Source organism: Euleptes europaea, chromosome 5 (genome assembly GCF_029931775.1).
Source record: "Euleptes europaea isolate rEulEur1 chromosome 5, rEulEur1.hap1, whole genome shotgun sequence".
Classification (NCBI taxonomy): Eukaryota; Metazoa; Chordata; class Lepidosauria; order Squamata; family Sphaerodactylidae; genus Euleptes; species Euleptes europaea.
Window position 1 is genome coordinate 37411513 of NC_079316.1, and position 24648 is coordinate 37436160.

General features: G+C 41.6%; 1 protein-coding gene across 1 annotated transcript in view; it reads right to left on the reverse strand.

Annotated features, from left to right (window-relative positions):
• The window catches only part of LOC130478257 (guanylate cyclase soluble subunit beta-2-like), a 34262-nt gene that overhangs the window by 1937 nt on the left and 7677 nt on the right, over positions 1-24648 (reverse strand). The window contains exons 5-16 of the mRNA XM_056850407.1: positions 22903-22976; positions 20545-20639; positions 20193-20353; positions 19159-19258; positions 15837-16057; positions 13258-13369; positions 10080-10183; positions 7608-7824; positions 5801-6121; positions 4942-5090; positions 3229-3375; positions 777-931 (exon numbers count right to left, since the gene is read on the reverse strand). Coding sequence (XP_056706385.1) covers positions 777-931; positions 3229-3375; positions 4942-5090; positions 5801-6121; positions 7608-7824; positions 10080-10183; positions 13258-13369; positions 15837-16057; positions 19159-19258; positions 20193-20353; positions 20545-20639; positions 22903-22976 — 1856 coding nt within the window. The remainder of the gene's footprint in view (positions 1-776; positions 932-3228; positions 3376-4941; positions 5091-5800; positions 6122-7607; positions 7825-10079; positions 10184-13257; positions 13370-15836; positions 16058-19158; positions 19259-20192; positions 20354-20544; positions 20640-22902; positions 22977-24648) is intronic.

A 24648-nucleotide genomic window follows, 5' to 3' on the forward strand; every position in this document is an offset into this window, starting at 1 on the left:
AAGAAGCAGCCCTCACTTAACATTTGCTCCCTAGACAAATGACATTCATTGATAGAACCTCCTTGTAAAGACAGAGGTTCCATTTAGACATGATTGCTAAGACCAATCATAGACTTAGCTTCCCTTAATTTGACTAGGCTACTTTCTACTGTCTATGCTAGTAGCTCTCACCACATCTTGTGGCAGCAAGTTTCAGAAAGTGTGCTTGGGAAGAAATACTGTCTTCTGTCTGTCCAGAATATAGAATTAAGACAAACCAGGAAAAGCTGACCAGGTCTTCACTATCCTTGATTAAAGCAATCTATGTGCTTTATTCTAAGTAAGAATTGTGATTTAGCAGTTAGACTGTTGGCCTATGGCTGGGGAGTCCCTTTGGCCAAATCCCTAACCTTATGAAGCTTCAAAGTGACTTTCAGCCAATCACCCTTTCTCAGCCTACCCTCCCTCACAGGGCTGTTGTGAGGATAAAATAAAGTAGGACAGAACTATGTACACATCCTTGAACTCTTTAGTGGAAAGAAGGGATAAAAGTGTGATAGATAGTATCAGTGACATTTTATATCAGATTGTATTATGCTTTGTTTGGGCTTTTCAAAGTCTCTCTCTTTCTTACAAGCATAAAAGATTGCCATTCCTACATGTGTTCAACCTCATTAGTTGAAATGTTTGCCTTTGAGTAAGGCTTGTTTCCTAGTTAACTTTGAAGCAACTTTGTTTTTGGAAGATGTTCAAGTATTTGGAGAGCTTTTTGAAAAGATGGTTGTGGAATTACTCACTGATGTACGCTGGCACTCAGGTGGATTCTGCTTGGGACCCCGTGGCTCTCCATTCGGGATGCGATATTCACGCTGTCTCCAAATAAACAGTAACGTGGCATTTTTTCACCAACAACCCCAGCAAGGACAGGTCCAGTGTGAATCCCAACTCTAATCTGAACAAGAGTCAAAGACAAACACAAAACTCTCTTGAAATATGTATTTCGTCTTACACTCATTCTGCAATCTATTAATAGTTTCAAAAAGACAAACTAACCCAACATCCCTGTGGTGATAATTCCATGTGACAAAATAGGCTCTAGTCCATGAAAGCTTCTGCTAAAATAAAAACTTGTTCATCCTTAAAGTGCCACAAGAGTCCTGTTTATTTTCCATGTTGTGAATTCTGTTAAATAATATTTTGCTAAGTAACATACTAAATATTGTGGGGGTATTTGAATTGGGTCCATTGCAAATTCTCATGAAAGCTTATGAACAGATGAACATATTATGAAGCTGCCTTATACTGAATCAGACCCTTGGTCCATCAAAGTCAGTATTGTCTACTCAGACCAGCAGCGGCTCTTCAGGGTTTCAGGCAGAGGTCTTTCACATCACCTACTTGCCTAGTCCTTTTAACTGGAGATGCCAGGGATTGAACCTGGGACCTTCTACATGCCAAGCAGATGCTCTACCACTGAGCCACAGTCCCTCACAGCTTCATTCAGCTTGTTTCTAGACCTGTTCTTTTGGTAGAAAAAAGCCTCCGTTTTGGTACAGCACATGCTTCGCATGCAGAAGGTCCCAAGTTCAACCCCTCTCACCTTCAACTAACAGATCTCAGGTAGAGGTGATGGGAAAGATCTGTCTCTGTAGCAGACCCTGGACAGCCATCACCAGTCTAGGTAGACCATTCAGATTTACCAATAATCTAACTAGGTATCAGGGAGCTTTATGTGTTATCTAAAAGTGGCTTGCAAGAATGCAGCATATGTAGAGGATGCTTGATACCCATCAGGAAGGTGTCCTTGGTTAGCCTACTTGGCATGCATGCATGGGAGCTCCTTAAGGCACAAGGACTTCACAGGCTTTGAAAGTCTTTGTGCATTACTCTGAATTAACCGGATTAATTTGCTTCTCTTAATACTTTCCACCATCCAGAACTAGAGTTTTGACAAACAACTTGCATTTAAGGAATCAAGGCTTCAGTCCTTTCCTAGTAGTAAGCCCCACTGAATAAAATATGATTTACTTCTGAGTTCACGAGAGGGAGGGCATCTTGGCCATCTTCTGGGCATGGAGTAGGGGTCACTGGGGATGAGTGGGGGAGGTAGTTGTGAAATTCCTCCATTGTGCAGGGGGTTGGATTAGATGACCCTGGTGGTCCCTTCCAACTCTATGATTCTATGATTCTATGAAATATGCATAAGACTGCACTGCAAGAATCATAGCATTCTTGAGTAAATTCCAGCCAATTCATGTATTATTTTATAAATCGTCTCAGCCTAGGGACAGATTATGGTTTTTGACCACTGGATGCTAGCTTTACAGTCATTGCACATTTGCCTTTCCTAAACAGGTTTTGCAGTGATTTGTATTAAAACTTGCAAAACCCACTAAATCAGAGATGGCTAGTTGGACAAAACAGATGTGTTCTCTGTGTGTTTGTGTGTGTGTGTGTCTTAAAGCCTCAAATATATTTGGTGGAAGCACAAGATATTTTACTGCAGTCTTATAAGTGCCTTCTGCACTAGTAGAATACCTTAAATATGAACAGCTCAGTTGTGCAGAATTTGTTCCCAAATCCAAATCTCTGTCACCACTCTCTGACATATAGATGGGGATTCTTTGGCCTTTTATGCATGGCTGTTTCCCTCACAATCACCCCTCCAACAACTTCAGGTCTTTGTTTTAATTATGCATGCCATTTCTGATTGTCACTGGTCACCTTGCTCTCCTCCTGTTTTGCCCACGTTTTGCCTGCATTTTCAGGGACCTAATTTATCTCAAATTGAAAATGCGGGCAAACCCAGGGGGAGATTGAGGCGACCTCTGATGGTCAGAAATGACATGCATAATCAAAACAAAGACCTGAAGTCATCGGAGGAGTGACCGCGAGGAAAACAGCCATGCATAAAAGGCCATGGTGATCAGGAGGACTTACTATTTGCTTGGATGGGAGGGTCAGCTCTGTTGGATGCACACAGCTTTCCTTTCTATTGAAATTAATGGTGTCTTGGCAAGGGGTTTTGTGAGTATATTGAAGCTTTTGTGGCTATCAGGAATTTTTGACCTGGGACAACCACCAAGGTCTTTTTTAGAAGTTTAGTTGGGAAGACGCCACCGGAAAGTACCACCCTCCTCATAATATTAGTTGGTGACTGCTGATCATTTTAGTTGTCCACCTTGCACTAAAGCATCTTCTTTCCCCAACAGTAAGCAGAAAGCAAATGTGTGTTTTGCAACCACTTACTTGAATAGGATTTCCAGATACTGGATTCTTTATGTCTTTTGCTGCAATGATCATTCCCAGGGCAAAGTTGGCAACCCTTTCGGCATGAGTTGATACAGGTACAGGAACACCTCCGACCACCATATAGGCATCCCCAATGGTTTCCACCTTCACAAATAAGCAGACACATCCTAAAATTTTAACTCTGAGCTTTGTTGAAATTTAAATATATCAGTATTAAAAGCTAGTTTGCTTGTGCTAAGATTCATAATGATAACATTCATTTATTCACTGTTTTTCTTTACACATTTGTATTCTGCCTCACAACCAGAAAATTGGTTCATGGAGTGGCTGACAACATAGCAAAACAATGAAAGCCACTATACAACCAAACCCAAACTGAAAACATAAAACAGCAGAAAAAGCATAGAAGAAGAGAATGAAGATCTTTAAAAATTTGAGATGCACTAAAATAATGGGAAACCAGCAATATATCAACAGAATTTTAAAATATGAATAATGAAACCGAATGAGAAAAAAGAAAAAGAAAAAACACATTCATACGACAGAACATTCCTCACTTATGCACATCTGATTATGCATCTCCATCAGTCAAAGCCCTCCCTTCCCATGGACCCACCATGCACTACTGGTAGCTCTATAGGTAAATGACCCCATGGTGCTAACTGATTCGTTTCCTCCATCACAATGTAACAGGAGGTGCTTCAGAAGGGCTCAGGTGGCGTCATCTTTGTGTCCACAGGAAGAACCCATTCAGAAACAGTTGTCTCCAATCCATCACAGGAGTATTCTTGACTTGGAACTTCCTGATATTTTGTGATTTGGCCCAGCCCCATGTCAGCCACTTTGTGGTTGCCTGTGTTCTCGCCATGGCAGCCATTTTGTGGTGGAATATAGTCAATGTTCTCAGAATTCCAAATGTGCTCACAAGACCCAAATATAGACAGACCAAAGCAAATGACACTAGTTGATTGAGATGGGAGTTGAACAGAAGAGATCTGTATTTGCCTTGATCACAGCTAAAGGCACTAAAGGTACACATAGGGAGCAAAGCACCCTTATACTGTAGAACAGAGATATGCCTTTGATTTGCCCTCTTACATTGCAATCCCAAGTATCGTATATGGCCTTCTAGTCAATAAGCTTAGAAGGGTGTAATTCTACTTAGGACAGCACTTTTCATTTCTTAGTCTAAACTGTTACTAGACTGGAATTTGTGCACAATTAAAATGTTTAAATTATTTGACTGGTTCCAGTAACTTATTTTGATACTTAACAAGTAAATGGAAGTTTTGATAACATTTTGCTTTTGAAGGCAAGAATCATTGCCACCTGATAATCAGCAGGTTCTGTGCCAGAGTAGGAAGATCACAGCAGTGTCAGCCTACCCCCCCCCCCAAAAAAGAGAGAGAGAGAGAGAGGGCAAAGAGGAAAGGAATGTACAACAGGAAGGAGTCAGGAAAAGCTGGAACCCAGCAAAAGGAACAGAAGACTCAGCAAGCAAGTTGGATGGATAGACAAGGGGTAGTTTACCAGCCTGTCAGTAACCTTTTCCTGCTTCCTTTTATAGAAGTTTCTGGGGAGCCTGACCCAAAAGTGGCCTCAAGTGATCTTCCACTCCAATGCCTGGCTGGCACCGAAGAGGAAGGGTTCCTATTTCCCTCCCCCTTTCATTCCAGTCATGAGCAGCAGCTGCTGTCGGAGAGCACATACCTTATAGACATCGTGCACTGTGGTTAGCCTGTCGAATCGCAGGTACATGGCATTTAACATGAGGACTATCTGAATAGGTTCGCAGTGGGCACAAATGTTGGTGAAGGTTACGACATCACTGAATAATATGGTGCACTCCTTAAACTCTCCTGCAAGCAGAAAGGAGGAAATTAGACGCCTGTTTTATTGGTAGGAGATAAAGTCTGCCTGTAAATTGAACCTGTTCTGCTCTCAAGGCATTAATTCAATATTCTAACTTATATTATATTTGCAAAGGGTAGTCCATTCTTCTTTTTAGGTTGGTTAATTGGGCGCCTTTCCTCTATTTCTCCCCCCCCCCTCTATTTCTTGATGCTAACAACTGTTTTCAAAATCAGGGAAGAGATCTAAATTATCTTCTCCCTGCCCGCCCAGTGTTATAGTTGGGGGGGGGAGGCTTAAAAGCAGTTTCAGTGGACATTATACACAGGCCAAACTCAAAACAGCACCCAAGGCCCAGTTAGTCTCACTACTCTGTTTCCAACAGTGATGCTTCTGGGAACCTGACAAGCAGAATATGAAGGTATCAGCCTCAAAGCAATATAGGCACTCTCCCTTTGACATGAATGGGATTTCCAAATGCTTTGATGGTACAGTGCCCAAAATCCATAGTTTGAATGAAATAGTTTGAATGAAATGATCCTCAGCTAGCACGAGGATGGCAGCCTAGCTCCTCAAAACCCTTCAGCGGGTCAAAGTCCCATCCTTTGCTGAGTAATTTCAAGCTGGTTGCTCACAAACCTCTGGCCCTCAAGCTCTGCAACTCTGTATTAAACTCTATTACATTTCTCCACCTGTTGCCAAGATTGTAGTTATTCACCTGCCTCAACTCGTTTCCCTTCTTTGAGTTGGTTGGCCACGTGCTTAGGGAGCATGGCATAGAGCAGGGCCTCCGTTTTTCCCCTCTCTTCCTCCAAATGCTTGGACAGGATCCGCAGCTCTTCTTTCTTCCTTTCGAGCTGATTGGACAGCTCCATCTCTGCCAGCCGCTGCTGATTGAGAAGGATCAAGTCCCTGGTGACATCATGGGGTGCTATGTCTGCAATGTGCATGTTCCTCTCCTCCAGCTCATGCAGCGTGCGCAGGAGAGGGGAGCAAAGATAGAGCATGCACTGAACACTCTCCATCCAGATCATCTGTCCTGGTTCAAACAAATGCAGCATCATGTACTCCGTTCATGGTATTTATTTAATCCGTATGTGTACATGTTAAATTCCCGACTGTCTGTTGTCTTCAAAACTACCCGGAATAGTTAACCAACCATGCCATCCTAAGCAGAATTTCACCTTTCTGAGCCTATTGACTCCAATGGACTTGGAGAGGTGTAACACTGTTTAGCATTGCACTGCAAGTGAGTCAATTGTTACATGGAAGGTGGCATTTCAGATTTCATGGGGGATGGGATTTCAGTGGGGGAGCAGAGAAATTTTCAGTCAGGGCTATAGTCAAGACTCAACTGTTAAAAAAGTAGCTGTAGCTACTGGTTATACCTCAGGATAATTACAGTAAAGTTATAGATACAGATTCGATACACACACAGAGAGAGTGCTTTTCTTTCATAGGAAAAGAATTTGTGCATCTGGGGAAGAGGCCTCCAACATATCCCTTTCCCCCTCTTTAAATAGGTACCACGATCATGTCACAAATTATACTGAACAGAGTGAATCAATTAAAAGGGACAAAGGGGGGAGTTAAAAGGAAGAAGACAAATAAAAAGGGAGAGGTAAAGGGATGGGTGGGAAGGGGTGAAGGATGTGGTTTCTGAGAGAGGAGCAAATCCCATGGTTGTATTAAAAGGAAATCTTCATTGTACATAATTATTTAAGAACAAATAGTGAATTCCTGAGTCCTTAATGCTTGATACACAGCTTGGGTACCATTACGTATTGATAGTTTAAGGGCTGGAATAGTTCATTTTCCAAAATTAAGATAGGCCATTAAAGAATGCTGCAACCTGGAAAAGGCTGCATTGTAAATGAACACTTAATAGCAAGCCACATAAGTGGCCAAAGACTCCTCTCTGTTTGGCCAAGTTTCGACTGAGTGGTGAATTTGTCTCTGAGCAGAGCAACTTCACATTAAGGTCAGGGCTCACCTCACCGAATGCTCCTTCAGACACACAAAAATCCATGTACATATTTTAAAATTCCTAGAACACCAAAAACTGGCATGTTGGGTAGGGTTGCTAACCCTGAGTTGGGAAATTCCTGAAGATTTGGGGGTGGACCCCAGGGAGGGTAGAGTTTTGGGAGGGGAAGAACCTCAGCTGGGTATAATGCCATAGAGTCCACCCTCCAAAGCAGCCAGTTTCTCCAGGAGAAGTGATCTGTGTAGTCTGGAGATAAGCTGTAATTTTGGAAGATCTCCAGACCCCACCTGGAGGCTGGCAACCTGACAGAGAAGACTATGCTAAAAAGCTTTCTCCTTGACATGTGAGCATTCTATGTTCAGGGACTGTTTCATACAAAGAAGTGTTCGAATGGGTGAGCCCCGAGTGGCAGCCTAAAGTGGTTATAGCTCATGGAAACAAGACCTTTGCCTCCCACAGTTAGTAATCCTGTGTACCCAGACAGCTCTTAAATGAGTCTCATTTATCATTCCTAACAGTTCTTCAGAAAACAAACTACCTCTCAGTTCTAACATGGGACGCTGCTTCCAGGACTCTGGCATCATCTCTCTCTTGGTTCGGAAAACAAACTGGCTGTTGATAAATTTCTGAACACTGGAGATGGTAAATTTCACTTCTGGGCGGACGATGCTGAAGTACTGATTGAGGCGGATGCCCTGGATTTTAAGACCGGGCACAATCTTTTGGATGCTGATTCCAGCTTGCTTCACCCGGAGCTTAAAGATAAAATGGGAGCATTTAGGATTCTTACCTTGATCTTGCTCAGTCACCAGGAGAAAGTTAGATGTACAAACACTCTTAGGCCATTTATGCTTGGTAATTAGCAGTGAGTTCCAGGCTGAAGTGCCCCACATATTTTTTTTGAGTTTTTCATGCTGAACCTCAGGGAGTGACTGCGAAACCGAGCATGCCTGCTTCACATTTCTTACATATCTCACATTTCTTTTGTGTTTGCTTTGCCCCGCCTCGAAGAATCCCCTCAAGGAAACATCCAAAATCATAGTCGCGCCTTAGCTATGCAAACGGCGGTTGCTAACGGAAGGAACGAAGGAGCAGGCGAGTGGGGGGTGGGTGGAATTTCTCCTTTTGCATTGGGACGGTGAATAGGCATTGTAAAGGTTGCCTTTTTACAAAGAGCTTGGAGCGAGCATCAAAATTGACCCTGCATAAATGGACTATAGGATGGCTGCGACCTTAAAAACATGTTCTTAGCTCTGTATCCCTCAACTCGGCCCTCTGCTGCCCTCCAGGCATGAAGCTCCTTCCCTGAACAGATAGCAGATATTTTATAAATGAGAATAAGAACAGCCTTGCAACACCCTTCTTTCTGTGCCAAAGATCACTGCCTGAGCCACCCACTACACCTGTTGGGGTTTGACATCCTTGCATAAGAACAGTGTTTCTGTTGGAGGGAGGGGGGCGTTGCATGCTGGGAGAATTCTTGACAGTTAGAATTCGGTCTCTGTCAGTTAGGTCGGTTGATTAAGCTCTCTCTGTCAGTCTGCCAGCCTTTGTCTCTCTCTCTCTCTCTCTCTCTGTTAAGCATGTATGTTTCAATCAGTTCAGGCATTATTATATCTGCCTGTAAAGTGTAAGAAAAGTCACATTGTTTCTGTAAGTCCCAACTTTACATAAATGTGACAAAGGAAGTAAAAATGGGTTTTTTGAACACTTCTCTGAGGAGCAGAGTTATCTCATCATAAGCCTGCTGGTCTTAACCGATACGGCAACCTCCGTCTCAAAAAATAATATTAAATAAGGGGAAAGTATAACATTAAAATAATGACTTATAAGGATTAAAAAATATTAATACAAAGGAGACACCAGATATTTGTAGGGATGGAGGAAGTCGGTGGGGAAGTCAATTATTATTAATTATATTTAATACTGAAGACATGCACCTAATATTTTTTTTTAATTTTTTATCGAGTCAAAGATTGGTATATAGGATGTATTGTCAAATGAGATGTATAGTAAATTATTGAAAAATAATATATATATATATATATATGTGTGTGTGTGTGTGTGTGTGTGTGTGTGTGTGTGTGTGTGTGTGTGTGTGTGTAATATAAATAAATAAATAAATAAAAACAACTCCCCTGATTATTCTGCCTGGGATCCTGTCAGAAAGACTATCACACTGGTTTCATCATATATTCAAGCAAGTATTTATTTTTAACCACAGACCCAGTTCAGAGAAATAAATTTTCATCATCACCACCACCATTTTTACGCAAGTCTTTGAATATTAAATGCTGAAAATAAGAAGGCAACATTTATTTCTAATAGGCAATAATGATAAATAAACACAACTCTAGCTGAGGGATTAGTGAGATCAGAATATGGCAGGAAAGAATAGTCCATATTTAGTCCAGATGATTTAAGGCAGTAAAGGTAAGAACCAAGATTTTGAATTGTACGTGAGGGGAAAACTAGAAATTAGTGATGTTCTATCAAGATTAGTAAGGTGTGTATGTTCCCATGAATAAACTCAGTTCACTGATCTCACAGCCACTTTCTGGAACAACTGAAGTTACAAACAAACATCATAGGCCTAAAACGTAGTAAACTAATCTGGATGTAATCAAACCATAGATAACCATGACCAAATCTCATTTTTCCAAGAAGAAGTGGCACTAGAAAGCCAACCAAAGTTGGTTCGATGTACTATGGGCAACAAATGAGAGTTGAACACACAATAGCAACCCTTTTGAAGGGAGTGCAACCTGATCTCCTGGCCAAGAGCATCTCAGTCTTGTCTAGAAGTGAACAACTGCATATTTTATTATTAGAGCTTCTTTCTTTTTCTTTCAACCAACCTCAGCTTCTGATTCAACCCTTGAAGAAATCAGAGGTAGCAATGAATTAAGTGGTTGTTATCCTAGGATCAAGTCAGCCATGACACAGCTTGGTGCATTCGGTAACTGAAGTTTGGCTCACATAAAGGGTACTTGTCGTTATTTTTCCTTACCTCTTCATCAAAAACAATATGGAAGGGAAGCCCATTGCAGAATGTCTTGGGGTCTATCCACAGCGTCTTAGGATAGACAGGATCATATTCTTTTAGAAGTCTTCCTGCAATATGAACAAAGATGGTAATAATCTCACTGTGGTTCACTGCTGGAATCAGTAGCACCATTCACTGTCCTTAGTTTGCCCCTCATTTGGCCTTTTTAACATGTAGTGAATGTGTGAATTCCTAGAGCTAGCATTCTCCATGGTTCTACTTCTCTCCCCAGGATCCCTGGAGGTGAAATCTCTGAGTAAAGAATGGATTCAGCTCTAGAACCCTTTGTTGTAAATGTGCATGAAACTCTAAAACAGTGCAGCTATTTTGGTATACTTTGAATGACTGATAACGTATATCTTCAACCAGATAACTATAATCCTCTTGGCTTTAAAACAGTGGTAGAGAGACCACTGCAGAGATAATGAATACAGCATTCAACAGGTAGAGCCTTCAGCAGGTGAAACAACATGTAACAGGGTAATGGTGGTTGACTTGGCATGAGAATAAAGATGTTGCAACCACATCCCTATTTTCAGCTATGAAACTCCGGAGGATCTGCTGTATGTTTAAGGAAGGAGTTCCATGCAGAGAGGGCAGCAAGGGAAGGTCACAGCTGTGAGTGGTAGAATTGGAGGAGTGAAGGTAGAGAAGAGATGTCAAAGGATTCAGAAGTAAAGAGGATAATGGGCCATGGAGATCTTCCAAGGTAATGACAAGGAGATCGTGACTGATAAAGAAGGGAATGGGAGGCCAGTGAAGGGATGGCACCTGGACTGAAGAAGAAGTGTTGGTTTTTATACCCTGCTTTTCTCTACTGTAAGGAGTCTCAAAGCAGCTAACAATTGCCTTCTCCCCCCTCCCCCACAACAGGCACCTTGTGAGGTAGGTGGGGCGGATAGAGTTCCGAGAGAAATTTGACTAGCCCAAGGTCACCAAGCAGACTTCCTTATTCTCCAGATTAGAGTCTGCCACTCTTAACCACTACACCATGCTGACTGGCCAATGGGAGATGAGAATTATATATTATTTTGTAACACATTTTTATCCCACCCTCCCTCTAAGGAGCTCAGGGTGATATACATCAAGCTCCCCTCCTCCATTTTATCCCTCACAACTACCCTGTGAGTAGATTAGGCTGAGAGAGTATGACTGGCCCAAGGGTCACCCAGCAAGCTTTATGGCAGATTGGGGCCCTGAACTGGTCTCCCAAATCCTAGACCAACACTCTAACCACTACCCCACACCGGCCATGGAGTTTTAGATAAAGATGAGAGGACTGAGTGTGAAAGAGGAAAGTTGGGAAGAAGATTGCAATGTGTGTGTGTGTGTGTGTTAAGTGCTGTCAAGTCGTTTCCGACTCATGGCGACCCTATGAATGAAAGTCCTCCAAAATGTCCTATCTTTGACAGCCTTGCTCAGATCCTGCAAATTGAAGGCCGTGGCTTCCTTTATTGAGTCAATCCATCTCTTGTTGGGTCTTCCGCTTTTCCTGCTGCCTTCAACTTTTCCTAGCATGACTGTCTTTTCCAGTGACTCTTGTCATCTCATGATGTGACCAAAATACGATAGCCTCAGTTTAGTCATTTTAGCTTCTCAGGTCAGTTCAGGCTTGATTTGATCTATAACCCACTGATTTGTTTTTTTTGGCAGTCCACGGAATCTGTAACACTCTCCTCCAACACCACATTTCAAAGGAATCTATTTTCTTCCTATCAGCTTTCTCACTGTCTAGCTTTCACACCCATACATGGTAATAGGGAATACAATGGCATGAATTAATCTAGTCTTGGTGGCCAGTGACACATCCTTACACTTCAAAATATTTTCTAGCTCCTTCATGGCTGCCCTTCCCAGTCTCAATCTCCTTCTGATTTCTTGCAATAGTCAAGGGGAAATGACTAAAGCACGTATTGGAGTTTTAACTGAGGGGCTGAATGGGTAGAGTTGCAACATATGAGTTAATGTCATTGTAAGACTTTTCAGCTGCTCTGTGAACATTACAGACATAATAGCAATAAGGGACTATATACTCTCTCCAGGTTTGATATAACTTGTATCTGTCTAAGTTATGCAAAGACTGGAACATGCATGGCTCTTTAAAGTACAGGCATACCTCCTTTTATTGTGCTTTGCTTTATTGCACTTCACAGATATTGCGTTTTTGAGCAATTGGTGCCATTTTTCCAACAGCATGTGCTCACTTCATGTCTTTGTGTCACATTTTGGTAATTCTTGTACTATTTAAAACTTTTTCATTATTATTACAGTACATTTTTTAAAGACATAAATCTATTCCACACTTAATAGACTACAGTATTGTGTAGTCATGCCTTTTATATGCACTGGGAAACAAAAAAAAATTGTGTGTGTGTGTGTGACTTGCTTTATTGCGATAGTCACTGTATTGAGGTGGTCTGGAACCAAACCCACAATATCTCCAAGGTATGCTTGTACTAAATTTTCTGCCAAAGAACAGCAATTGCGGCCTGTTTATACAAAGCAGCAGTCAAGCAGGATAATGGGGGAATTTGTGTATTTGAGTGATTCCCCCCTCATAGGAAAGACAGTTCCCTGCTTCCCATTGGCTAAGACCACCACTGGGTAAGCACATTTGTGAAATTCTAGACTAGCCTAAAGTATGGCTACCAAGAGCCACCACAAACCCTCAAACAAAGGTTCCCACTGGATGGTCTCACACTACCTAAACAAAACCCAAATGAAACATGAAAGCAAATTAAATTATTTGCCTAGCAAAATGGGTCTCCAAGGTGACCAGGGTCTACAGACAACCACCACCCTTCCCGTCAACCCTGACTTGAAATAGTCTAAAGGATCCTGTCTGCCACCTCCAAGATTTGGATTATACCAGCATAATGGAAGGCAAATATCCACAGAACCTTTGGTAGTTGGTGGCAATGGACCATTTGGGATTCAAAGGACCATTCTGAAGGTAACAGCTTGAGATTATTAACTATGAAGCATAAACATTTAGTGCTTAGATACTAAATCATACTATACCTTGTGGTTTAACTACAGTGTGAAATAGTAGCCTTTTCTAGAAAAGGGGAACAAAACCTGGGTTTTAAATGCCATCACACAAATGGGTGCCGCAATTTTTTTTAATGAAATCACTTTTTACCTTTCCCTATTGTCACAATTCCTCTGATTGTTTCCCAGTGACTTTTCTTGACAGGGCAAGCAGAAGCTAGACTGGTTTTGTCTCTGATCTTATTCATGGTTCTTTCAAGATCCTGTAGAATAAACCCAACACAGTCACTAAAATGTTTAAAAAATGAGAAATATGCTAAGCACAGGAGCTGCCTCAAAGAAATAAACATAATAGTAATAATGAAAGGCACAAGTATTTTAAAGCGGCAATTCTAATTGCATTCTAATCTGCATTTCAAAGCTGCAAGTGCGATTCTAATTGCAGTTACACAGAGGCCAGCCCCATTGAGTTCAGTGAATTTACTTCCCAAGTGTTCGTGTTTAGGAATACACTGAACATTTACTATCAAATGTGCATTGTGATATATTTCAGACACTTTGGTAACTCATGGCTTGGACCTCATGAAAAATGTCCACTTGCCGAACGGCAATGGTTTTTACCAACTCCCCCCTTAAACTGTTCCAGGAGCAGCCTTTCGAGGGAGGGCAGTGGGAGGGGGGAGAGGACATAGAGCTCCACTGAGAGGCAGATCCTTTCTATCAGTGGAGATTTTCCATGGGCTTCACTTCCTAGTGTAAGCATGTATCCACATTTGTACAAATAGCCTGGAACTCTTAAGTTAAAACTCTTAAGTTAAAAAGACTGCTTTTTTTAGGGGAGCCACCTCAATTGGCCTGGAGGGACGTTTGGCTTTAACTGGCTTCTCCAGGACAGTTGACGCCAGTCTTCTGTAGCTGCCATGGTGAAATACGGAGGGCTTTTGAAAAGCTTCTGCATTTTTATGGTTACATTGTTCAGTATGAATGCCCAGTAAATAAAAAATTAATTCTAGATTACTTACTTTTCTCTGTTGATTGGGCTTATCAGTGTCATAGTTGGGCCAGGGCACTAAAATCTTGGGCTGGCCCTGTCAATATGTTCCTTTAAAACTGCCATGATTTCTTCATGCACAGTTTTTTTTAAGAATGCCACACCACCTATTGCAGTACTCTAACAATGTTTTCAGAGAGCAACCCATCAAGGCTGATGGGCCACAGTTAGCATGTTGGTGTTTAAACAGTGCTGTTCCGTCTTGGTTTTAATGGCTTGTTTTTAATATTGATCTTCTTTCTATGATACCATGATTGTGTTTTGACTTGTGAGCCATCTTGAGCAGGTCTCTGGAGAGAAGGCATATGCATTCTCTAAATGAGTAAATAAATAGCACAAATGGGGAATGCAAAGTGTGAGTTACTACTGTATAACATTAGGCCATCGTTTGGGGGATCACTGGATGTAACACATGGCTGCTTCCCACCCTGGCTCAGCTAGACAGCAAAGCCAAAGCCTTGAGGAACTATTCACCTGAGAGAGGAATGGTGATTTCTTCCCTATTGGATGGTGCCAGATATCCTGTCCAGCTTAGGAACTTGTCTGCTTGGAGAACCAAGATGGCTGAAAGAGCTCAAGCCTGTTTCACTAACCAGCATAAACTAGTTGATAAGTCACTTGAATCTCACGGGAAGGGGTTTCCAGAGTCGCTACTGAGAAGGACAGCACACTCTGCCTTTCCTTGATGTTGCCATAATCCAGTTGATACTCTCTACAGCTGCCCAATTTACAGACACCTGAGAGATTCTGCCAAGCCGTTCAGGTTACTGAGTTCAGTGACTCAGTCAAGGATTCTTTTTAGCTGCCTCTATTAAAACTCTTGACCTAAGAATCTGGAGTCTGCCACACAATGATGATTCTCTAGTTTCCTTGTTGCCACTGCAGCTGCCAATGAAGTGTGGTGACAAAAGAGATTCCACATGGCGGGTTTCCCCACACTTTCTCTGCTCCAGCCTGCTGTAGGGGTATGTTAATTACTGATTTTGAAAAAAATGGGGGGGTGGCATGGGAGAGGGAATGACTGCCATGGAGGAAAGAGGCAAGGAAAATGGCACCAATGTGGGCAAGACTAGAAAAGAATCTGGATTTTCCCTTCCCCCCTGGCTTTGCTGTTATTTTTTCAAAAACATCATAATACTGCAGGTTTAGTAAAGATTGCAGAAATGTCAGGGGGAAACTGGGACGTACACAAATGCACCATAGTGCTGTGTCAAATCAGGTAAAAAGCCCACTTCACAATAGCACCCATGCTGAGCCAAAACTGGAGTGGAAGACACCTGTGTTAAGTAGGTTTACCTTCAGTGTTTGAGTGTAGTGTAGTGGTTATAGTGTCAGACTAGGATCTGGAAGACCCAGGTTTGAATCTCCACTCTGCCATGGACAGTCACTTTGTGACCTTGAACCAGGCACACATGTGCAGCCTAACCTGCCTCAAAGGATTGTTGTGGGGATAAAATGGAGGAAAAGAGAACTATGTGAACAGGTTTGGATCCCCATTGTGGAGAAAGATGGGATATAAATGTAATAAATAAATAAATAAATGTACTGTTAATTGATGGGTGAGCGAGCAGGGAAATTTTGGTAGGCCTTTCTGCTCTGGGTTAAATAGAAATGTCTCGGTTTTTCATAATATAATTTTTCTGCCAAAGTTTTCATACAAAAAATATATAACACAGTACCTCTTTATCGAGGTGCTTTTCTGCCTGCTTTCCAAAACTTGAACGGTAATGTAAGGAGGGAGCAAATTTATTTCTCCTCTTGTATGAAAATACAGGCTTTTGTGTTACAAGGAATACAATGTGTTCTTTTTTCCCTGTTCTTTCTTCTTCTTCTGTTTGATTTACTATTTCCATGGAAATCTCAATGTTGAAAAAATCCAAGGCAGCTGCACCAATGATTCCTGGAACAAAAGAAGAACCCAATCTTTCTACAGTCCCTAAATTGACATTCCTAAAAAATTGCATATCTACTAAATGGAAGAATACATACATAATACCGTGGTCTGTTAAGATACCAACACAAAAGCATGGGGCCCTTCAGAAGTATGTCTGAGTAAGTCACCTTGAGTAAAGACTTCTTCCATGGAAGCTTGCCATTGGCTTTAATCCAAAGGAGCTTTTACACTGCTGGAAGGACTGAACCCTCAGGAACATTTTGGGCTGCAGCAGGAGGGGGAAATTGAGAAAATTATGTTCTGCAGGTGGAAATGCTCCACTGGATCCAAGCCATTGTCTTTACCCTGTGATGTTAAAGTGACTTCTAAAAATGTATTTCAATTGATTCTTCTTTAGAATGGTAAATTTACACTGTGAGTTTGTCTATGTGAAACCTAGTCTATGCACAGAGCAAAATGAGATAGTGGTAAAATAGGCCCTACCACAGCTGTGATATATACGCAAAAAAAAAAAAAAACCCTCCCTACAAATTACAAATTCGCACACTGGGAAGCAAATCAATATCCTAGACTTTTGCAGGCTGTACTCATTTTCCACTTGGGTGTGTGTGGGTCTGTAAAGTGCTGTCAAGTCAAAGCTGACTTATGGCGACCCCAGCAAGGGGCTTTCAGAGCAAGTGAGAAGCAGAGGTGGTTTGCCATTGCCTTCCTCTGCAGTCTTCCATGATGGTCTCCCTTCCAAGTACTGACCCTGCTTAGCTTCCACGTTCTGACAAGATTGGGCTATACCTTGCTGCCTTCCCTCCCCGTTTTCCACTTACAGGGAGTGTTTATTCTTCTGAGTACAATGTACAGTAATGCAAAAAAATGCAAAAAAAAATCTGAATTTATAATACCAAGAGAGTTTGTGATATTTGTGACCTATCAGTGAAAACAAAGCAATGGATTTTGATAAGATGGGTTGTTTGTCTTCTCCTTCTAAGAGTTTAACTAGGAAAACACAATCCAGGCTATTATTTCCCAGGGCTGAGGGAAGAGTTTCAAAGCAAGTGAACTGGCAGAGACCAGCAAAAGATGAACAGGGGGATGAAAGAGGTTTTTTTCCCCCAGAGTCAAGTCTGCTGATGCCTGGATAGTCTTTCACTTGAACCAACAGCAGAGAATGACATTTGTCTCTGCAGGTTCAGAGTATCAACCAGATCTGACAAGGCATGAAAATGCATGGAAGGCTTCCAACAACATGAAGGCTGAAAAGATGACAGAAAGGGCTTTACAATGGATGCAAATAAAGAACTAGGAGGTAGTACCTGAGGTCTGGGAGGGATCCATGACTGACTCCCCCCCCCCCCAAAATGGTTAAGTTATACTAAAAAGCAGTTGCCGGGGAAGAGGGAGCAGTATGAACTGGGGTCATGGCCCTGAGAAATGGAATTAACTGCTCTGGGGGGAGGCTTTTGGTCAGGGAAACAGTTCAAGGGAATTTAAAACAATCCCCCAGTGCTGCAGCCCTAATCTACATCAGTCCCACCCTGCTGCTGTTTTTTAAGGCTAAACTGGATACTGAACAGGCTATTCCCAGATCCACAATGCAGTGACTAGTAGAAGAAGAGTTGGTTTTTATATGCTGACTTTCTCTACCACTTAAGGAACAATCAAATCGGCTTACAATCTCCTTCCCTTCCCCTCCCCACAACAGACATCCTGTGAGGCAGGTGGGGCTGAGAGAGTTCAGAGAGAACTGTGACTAGCCCAAGGTCACCCAGCAGGCTTCATGGGTAGGAGTGTGGAAATTAACCCAGTTTACCAGATTAACATCTGCCGTTCATGAGGATGAGTGAGGAATCAAGCCTGGTTCTCCAGATTAGAGTCTGCCGCTCTTAACCACAGCACCACGCTGGCTCTCACCAAATATGGGGAAGTCCTCTTCTGGCTGTTTAAAATCCTAAAGATGCTGCCTCATGGTTCTGAGAATATTGGAGAGGTCTGCTGCAACCATCTATACTTTACACAGGAATATGCCTTATCCAGAGTCAGACCATTCATCTAGCAAGATCAGTACTGCCTACTCTTAATGGCAGCAGCTCTCCAGTGTGTCAGGTACGGCACCTCATGCCTCTCTGGTGTTCCATGACAGTAGGAAGAAACCTTTAGGGTTCCAAAAAGGACTAAACCAGGTCATTTATTACAAGTGAAATGTGCGAAGTGGCTCTGCGGTAATGACAAAAGTGGAGGTGACTGGTGTGAAAAACATGATAGACTGCAGCCAAATGGTGAGTTTGCAGCTCTCTAAGGCCCGTCTTTCAAAGGCATTTCAGGAGTGAATGAGCTGTGATCTTATCACTAGGCTGTGATACCTCAGAGCCTGACAACACTTAGGTCCTTCCCACCTGTCTGATGTGAAATTTGTCACAGGGGCACAGGGGTGTCACCAAGCAGAGCCACCCTGTGAGTTGCGCTCACCTCCCTTGCCAAGAGGCAGCATTGTTGAGCACAGAGATCACACTGTGAGTCTTCATGCTTTTCCATATTACTAGTGTAATGTGGAATCATGGAACTCATGACAGCAGCAAACCACTACAGTCGTACTTCTGGACAGGGGTTGCTTCCTATGAAGACACATGCTCCAGCCATAAATCACTCAGACAAACTACCTGTTATGTTTTCTTCTGCATTCCTTTCGAAAAGCCTTTTATTTTCCAAGTGCAGTATCTGGGTCTGGGTTTCCAAAGAAAAGAATGAGGGGGGGGGGCTCTTTAACCCTTTCACCCCCTGCCATTTTCTCACTAAACCAAACCAAACATACCTCTAAGCTGCTTATACCCCTGGAGGGAAAATAATATGGGTCCCCTTGAGTTTTTCCCAGAAGGGGTAAAAGCAGTTCAGAGTGCAACTGGAAAAGCAGCCCCAGACAGTGGGGGAAGGGTGGTCTTAAAGATGAACACAGGAAAAAATGTAACACATAGTTTAATTCTTTAGATTAAATGCAAAACTCTACTGAGATCTTGGCTATCTCAAAGTAAATGAAGAGCTCTGGACCTTCAGAAGATATTGATCTGATAACTAAAAACTGCACCTTTCAAACGGCACCCCTGAAGTAAACTCCATACCTGGAACAATATGGCAGAGGCCTCTTCTGTCCGAGTAATAATGCAAATGCATTGATCCATCTTCATTCTTTTCTACCCTAAATGAAGGAGCATTCATTTCCTGAAAAACACACAAAACGTAAATAGTGAACACCCCCTATTTTCAAGTTCATTGCTCAATTTGGTCCTAAAGCAGACAGAGCCAACTGAAAGCTTGTGAGTCTAATTAAACTTCATGTAAACTTGGCTGTGGGGCTCAAAAAAATTCAAACAAAGTGCACTAAATATTATGCTCACAGTTTTAATGGATAAAGAAAATAAACGGGTTTCCCAAAAGTTGTGAAGGGAAAGCTATTGTACAATTTCACATAACTTATCAGTGAATTTTGTATGACATGCACCGGCTGTGTCCAGAACATATGCATGTCAGTATTAGGTGGCGCTGGTTACAGAGCCTGCCTGTGAGTGAGCTGGGTAATACGGCAACCCACAAAACAGAGATATTCTTTTCTGGGATTACTGAGACTCAGCCCAGCAAAATTCCTTCAACATTCAGATTGATGCATTGAGTGTTATCTCTACAAATTTGAGCTGCTGACCATACACAGAGGTCTCTATGAGCTTTTCCCTGACAGGCATATGGAAACATGAGGACATAGCTACCTTTCTGTTCTATCTCCCAGGACTTGAGCCACAAACCTCAACAGGCTGAGACCTAACTGGATGAGTTACTACAGACTACGAAGTCACACACCCCTCTACAGGCACAGAAGGAAATAGCAATGTGCAATATCAGCCCCTCCACCAGAAAAACAACAACAACAACCCTACTGCAGTTGGAGGGAAGGAGCATAGAGTAAAACCTCCACATGGAAGCAACCACAGCTGGCTTCAAATCTAACAAACAGTTAAACAAACTTCAGTGGCCAATGATTTCATGCCCAGGCAGGAAGCAACATAGTAGTCTGAAGAAACTAGCATGATAGCATGTGCTACTAGTTCAGATCCAGTACACAAACATTTCTACTGGTTTAAGAGAACTTATATTCACTTGCCTGGTAAGAAAGACTCAGGTAGCTGTGCAAAGCGTCCAGGTTTTCTATGAATTCATAGAGATTTCCTCCCAGTGTTCGAAGCATATGATCATAACCTGATCGCTTGCAGAATTCGAAGAAGTATTCTCCAAATTGCTTCAGAACCATATCTGGAGGAACATCTGGTAAAATGGACAGACATTAACACCACAGATCTACCAAGCTTTAGTGATACGAACTCACTTTTAGTCAGTTAAGCCTCTGAACCTGATTTAAGGTGCACTCTTGACCACCACCACCCATCCTTTTGATATTAATTGCAATGCAAACAAGATTCTAACATTTAAATAAAAGAGAGCATTCAAGTACATACCCAACATTTCACATGCCTTGTCAATTAGCTGCATTGTGATCTCATCGCTGTAAACTTCATACGTCAAAAATGTATCCTCTACTCCAGTTTGGACTCTGTAATACAAATAAATGTTTCTCGACACTGTTATAACTACAACATTTCTATGGTTCATCCTCCTATTATTTTTCTGTTTCTGCACTTTAGATATCTGGTCACCTGAGCTAGGACTTCTGTGATTTTACCCAGCACAGTAACTTCTATCCTTTGTTGGTGATTAAAATCAATGTTTAGGGAGAAATGTTTCAAAAATTCATTGTTTCTTATAAAGACATCAATAGAATCAGAGGTTTCCCCCCTTCAGTAAGAGAATACATACTATCACGACTATCACAAAACGCTTAACTGAGATGATGACCTTTTTGAAGTGGGGCTGGTAGGGAAACCCTGAAATTCCTACTTTTACAATGAATCCATTGAGTTGAGGGCTGGTTTGCATAACTATTTTTGGAAGAGACAAGGAATCACAACATGAATTTTCCTCCTCCTCTGTGAAGAAGTGACCTTATGAAAGCATCTGCCTTGGATGTGGAAACACGGGGATAGTGAAGAAGGGTACAGCTGAATTTCTTTACAGTGCACAGTGAAGGTGTTTAGGATTTAGGAAAGAAGAGAACTGTATCTGTATACTCCAGCTAGTGAGGAGATGTGTATCCATGATTTTAAGTAGATTAGCTACCAATAACATACCACCAAAATATTTAACTGTTCTTTTGTAAAGATAAACATTACATGTCCAGTAGACATGTACTATAATCAGCTGGTATACACAGTAGCATAGCATCTGTTAGATTAAGCTGGTATTATCTGGTCTTGTATATGAGGCCAGAAAGAGAACAGTGCATGGGCAAGGCTGACGTACACCTACTGGCAAACTGCTCTTCATCACATAAAGGACGCAAGTAACTGCTGATGGTTAATGTAGTATGTTGACATGGTGCATCTTTTGGGAAGTGTGGCCCTTATTTAAAGTCCATTACAGTCCAGGGAACGCCTCCTTTGAGCTTCTCTGAAGCAAACAAAAGAGCAAGAGGGAGAGATGATAATGTTTTTTTGTTTCAGTTAATGACTCCTTTTCAGGCTTGTTAGTTGTAATAACTTGCAAAGATGATGCGGCTTCATTCCTGTGTAATAGCTTTTGTTTAAGGCACCACACCAGAAAGTAACATGTCTGTCACAAAAGCCTTCATCCAACAGCATGCCATTCTAAACTGATTTGCTTAACAAATAAGGCAATTATCATTGCCTTGTATGACAAGGCATTCTCTCGCTTTCTCTCTTTTTTTGTCTCCATATTGTTTTAGAATCATCTCCAGTGATGGAACCTCATTCATATTCCTTCTGTCTCCCTAGTTTGTTTTGCTGAAGTACTCCTTGCCTAAAGGCACTTGCAGCAGCCTCAGTCTTAATAAAAATGGGGTGTTCCCAGATGTTCATGGTGGGGGGAGCCTAAAAAGGCTGTGATTCTCTGAATCGAATCTGATTTGTTGTCTATTCCTTCTTTCTCGCAGCTGTTCAACTTAAACGGCCATTTTTCCCTTACAGCCAGAGAGCTATGCTTTATATTTGCAAAGTGCTGCTTCACCCAAAAATACTTTCCAAGTGCTTTTTAATGGTATAGTTTAGCAACAGTAGCCCAGGGCATTTTAGGTATATTTATATATTCACCCCTCCCTGTCTCACAGCTCTTCTCCTTCCTATCACAATTTTGACACAAAACTAGATTATTTCTAACTTATTTCCAAAATTTCTATCCTGCCTTTCTGCCCTCACAAGGGCTACCAAGGCAGCTAGCATTTAGATATTTATAGCCCACTTTCTACCATATGAGGACGCTAAGAGGCATTCATCATTCTCCCCTCCTCCATTTTATCCTCACAACAGCAGTCCTGTTGAGAGAAAATGACTGGCCAAGGTCACCCAGTAAGCTTCCGTGGCAGAGAGAGGATTCATACATGAGTTTCCCAGATTCTAGTCTAAAACACTAACCACTGTGCCACACTGCTCTATCATGGGCTAAGGGGACAAAATTCCAGGGCTCCTGGCCACCCCTGGAGCCCATGAAGCTTCATCTGAGGCGTCAGGTCAGGACCAATTGTAATGGAGGCCAAGACAGAGGCAACTATGCTTTGCCAGTGCACCATGGCTTTTCTCCAAGACTACTAGGGGACATTTGAAATCTCATCATTTGGATCCAGAGCAGGGCTGATTTGCATACTGGTCACTGTATTCTCCTTACAAAGTGAAGTTTTGCTAGAAAGCCTTTGATGGCTTTCCAGCCCCAAAAGACTATGACTAATTTTTCTACAGATCGATTACCTTAATTTCTCCCATATTTCTTCACCATATTTTTCAACCACCAAAGACTTCAGGCAGGTATTTATGAAGCCATACTGCAAGAGCAAATGTATGAGAAAGAAAGATGATAACACTTCATTATAGGACACTGGATCATTTTTGTATTTCTGTCTATTGCATGAAATGGTCGCTGACTGTTACAATAAAGATTTGCCAAATGCACACTCAATGAGGAATTTATTATAGAATTAAAAATTCTTGTCAAATTCCTTTGATTTCTAGTGATAATCCTCATGTTGTTGTAATTTACATTTTAAATATTGTAAATATTTAAATATTGTAAATATTTAAATGCAAATAAATTGTAAATATGAAGTGTGTGTTTTTATTTACTTACTTTATTTATAGTCTGCCTTTCTCACAGTGACTCAAGGCAGATTACACTTAGTAAGTCAGTACAATCAACAAAATGGGTCATTCAATAAACAATGCATTAGGATTGGAACCAACCAAAAGGAAATGAAGCATAGCATAAGTATTAACATGACACATTACCAGTTCAAAAATTACATAATAGCATCTTGCATGCATTAAGCTATACACAGCAGTATAGACCACAGTCCCTAATCATTTATCCAAGTAAATTTATAAACCGTTGTGTGCAGTGCAACCCTATTACCTGTTCAGAAAAGACCTCTAGAATAATGCAGTTTCGCATAGTGTGCAGAAATTAATACTATTTAACTGGTATTTCTGCTATTTGCATTGTTCAAACAGAAATAAATAACTGAATCAAATGCTAAACATTATCACTAAATATGGGCATGTTGAGTACAAGGCATTTGAAAACCGACACTGTACAATAGTTTTTGAAGTAAGATTATTAATGGTATATAGACCTTTAGCTTTGGGTTGCCAGAACCCTGTTTGCCACCACCAGGAGGTTTTTGGGGTGGCGCCCGAGGAGAGCAGGGTTTGGGGAGGGGAGGGACTTCAATGCCATAGAGTCCAATTGCCAAAGTGGCCATTTTCTCCAGGTGAACTGATCTCTATTGGCTGGAGATCAGTTGTAATAGCAGGAGATCTCCAGCTAGTTCCTGGAGGTTGCCAACCCTGACAGTTAAGCATTTTAATTCAATCAATGATTTCAAAATTCTTCCTACAACACTATGAGCTTAGTGATTCCTTTTATTGAATACAGAACTCTACTTTTGCATAAACAGGTATTGTAGCCATAGAATGTAAAATGTAATAGAATGTAAACTATCTTCATGATAAACACCTGCTCCAGGATTGTAATGGGCCTTGATTTGCAAATGTCCAGTAAAACATCCTACATTTTAGTATCTGTTCTGACTATCCATAGACTACTGGCCTTTGTTTTGCATTTGCCCAATAACCCCTATCCTGTATGCTCATATGTATTAAGGTGTACTTCCTTTTAGGGTCAAACATAGAGTTGCCAATCTCCAGGTGGGGCCGGAAGATCCCATGGAATTACTACTGATCTCCAGATGACAGAAATGAGTTCCCCTGTAGAAAATGGCTGCTTTGGAGAGTGCACTTTATGACGCTATACCCCACTTATGTTCCTCCCCTCCCCAAACCTCACCCTTCCCAGGCTGCACTACGAAATCTCCAGGCATTTTCCAGCCCATAATTAGAAACCCTAATCAAACTAGAAAAACTATAAGATTCATTAATGGATCACCAGCAATTATTATTGTGAAAGAACATCATGGGGATTCGGATCAGATTCATGCTGCA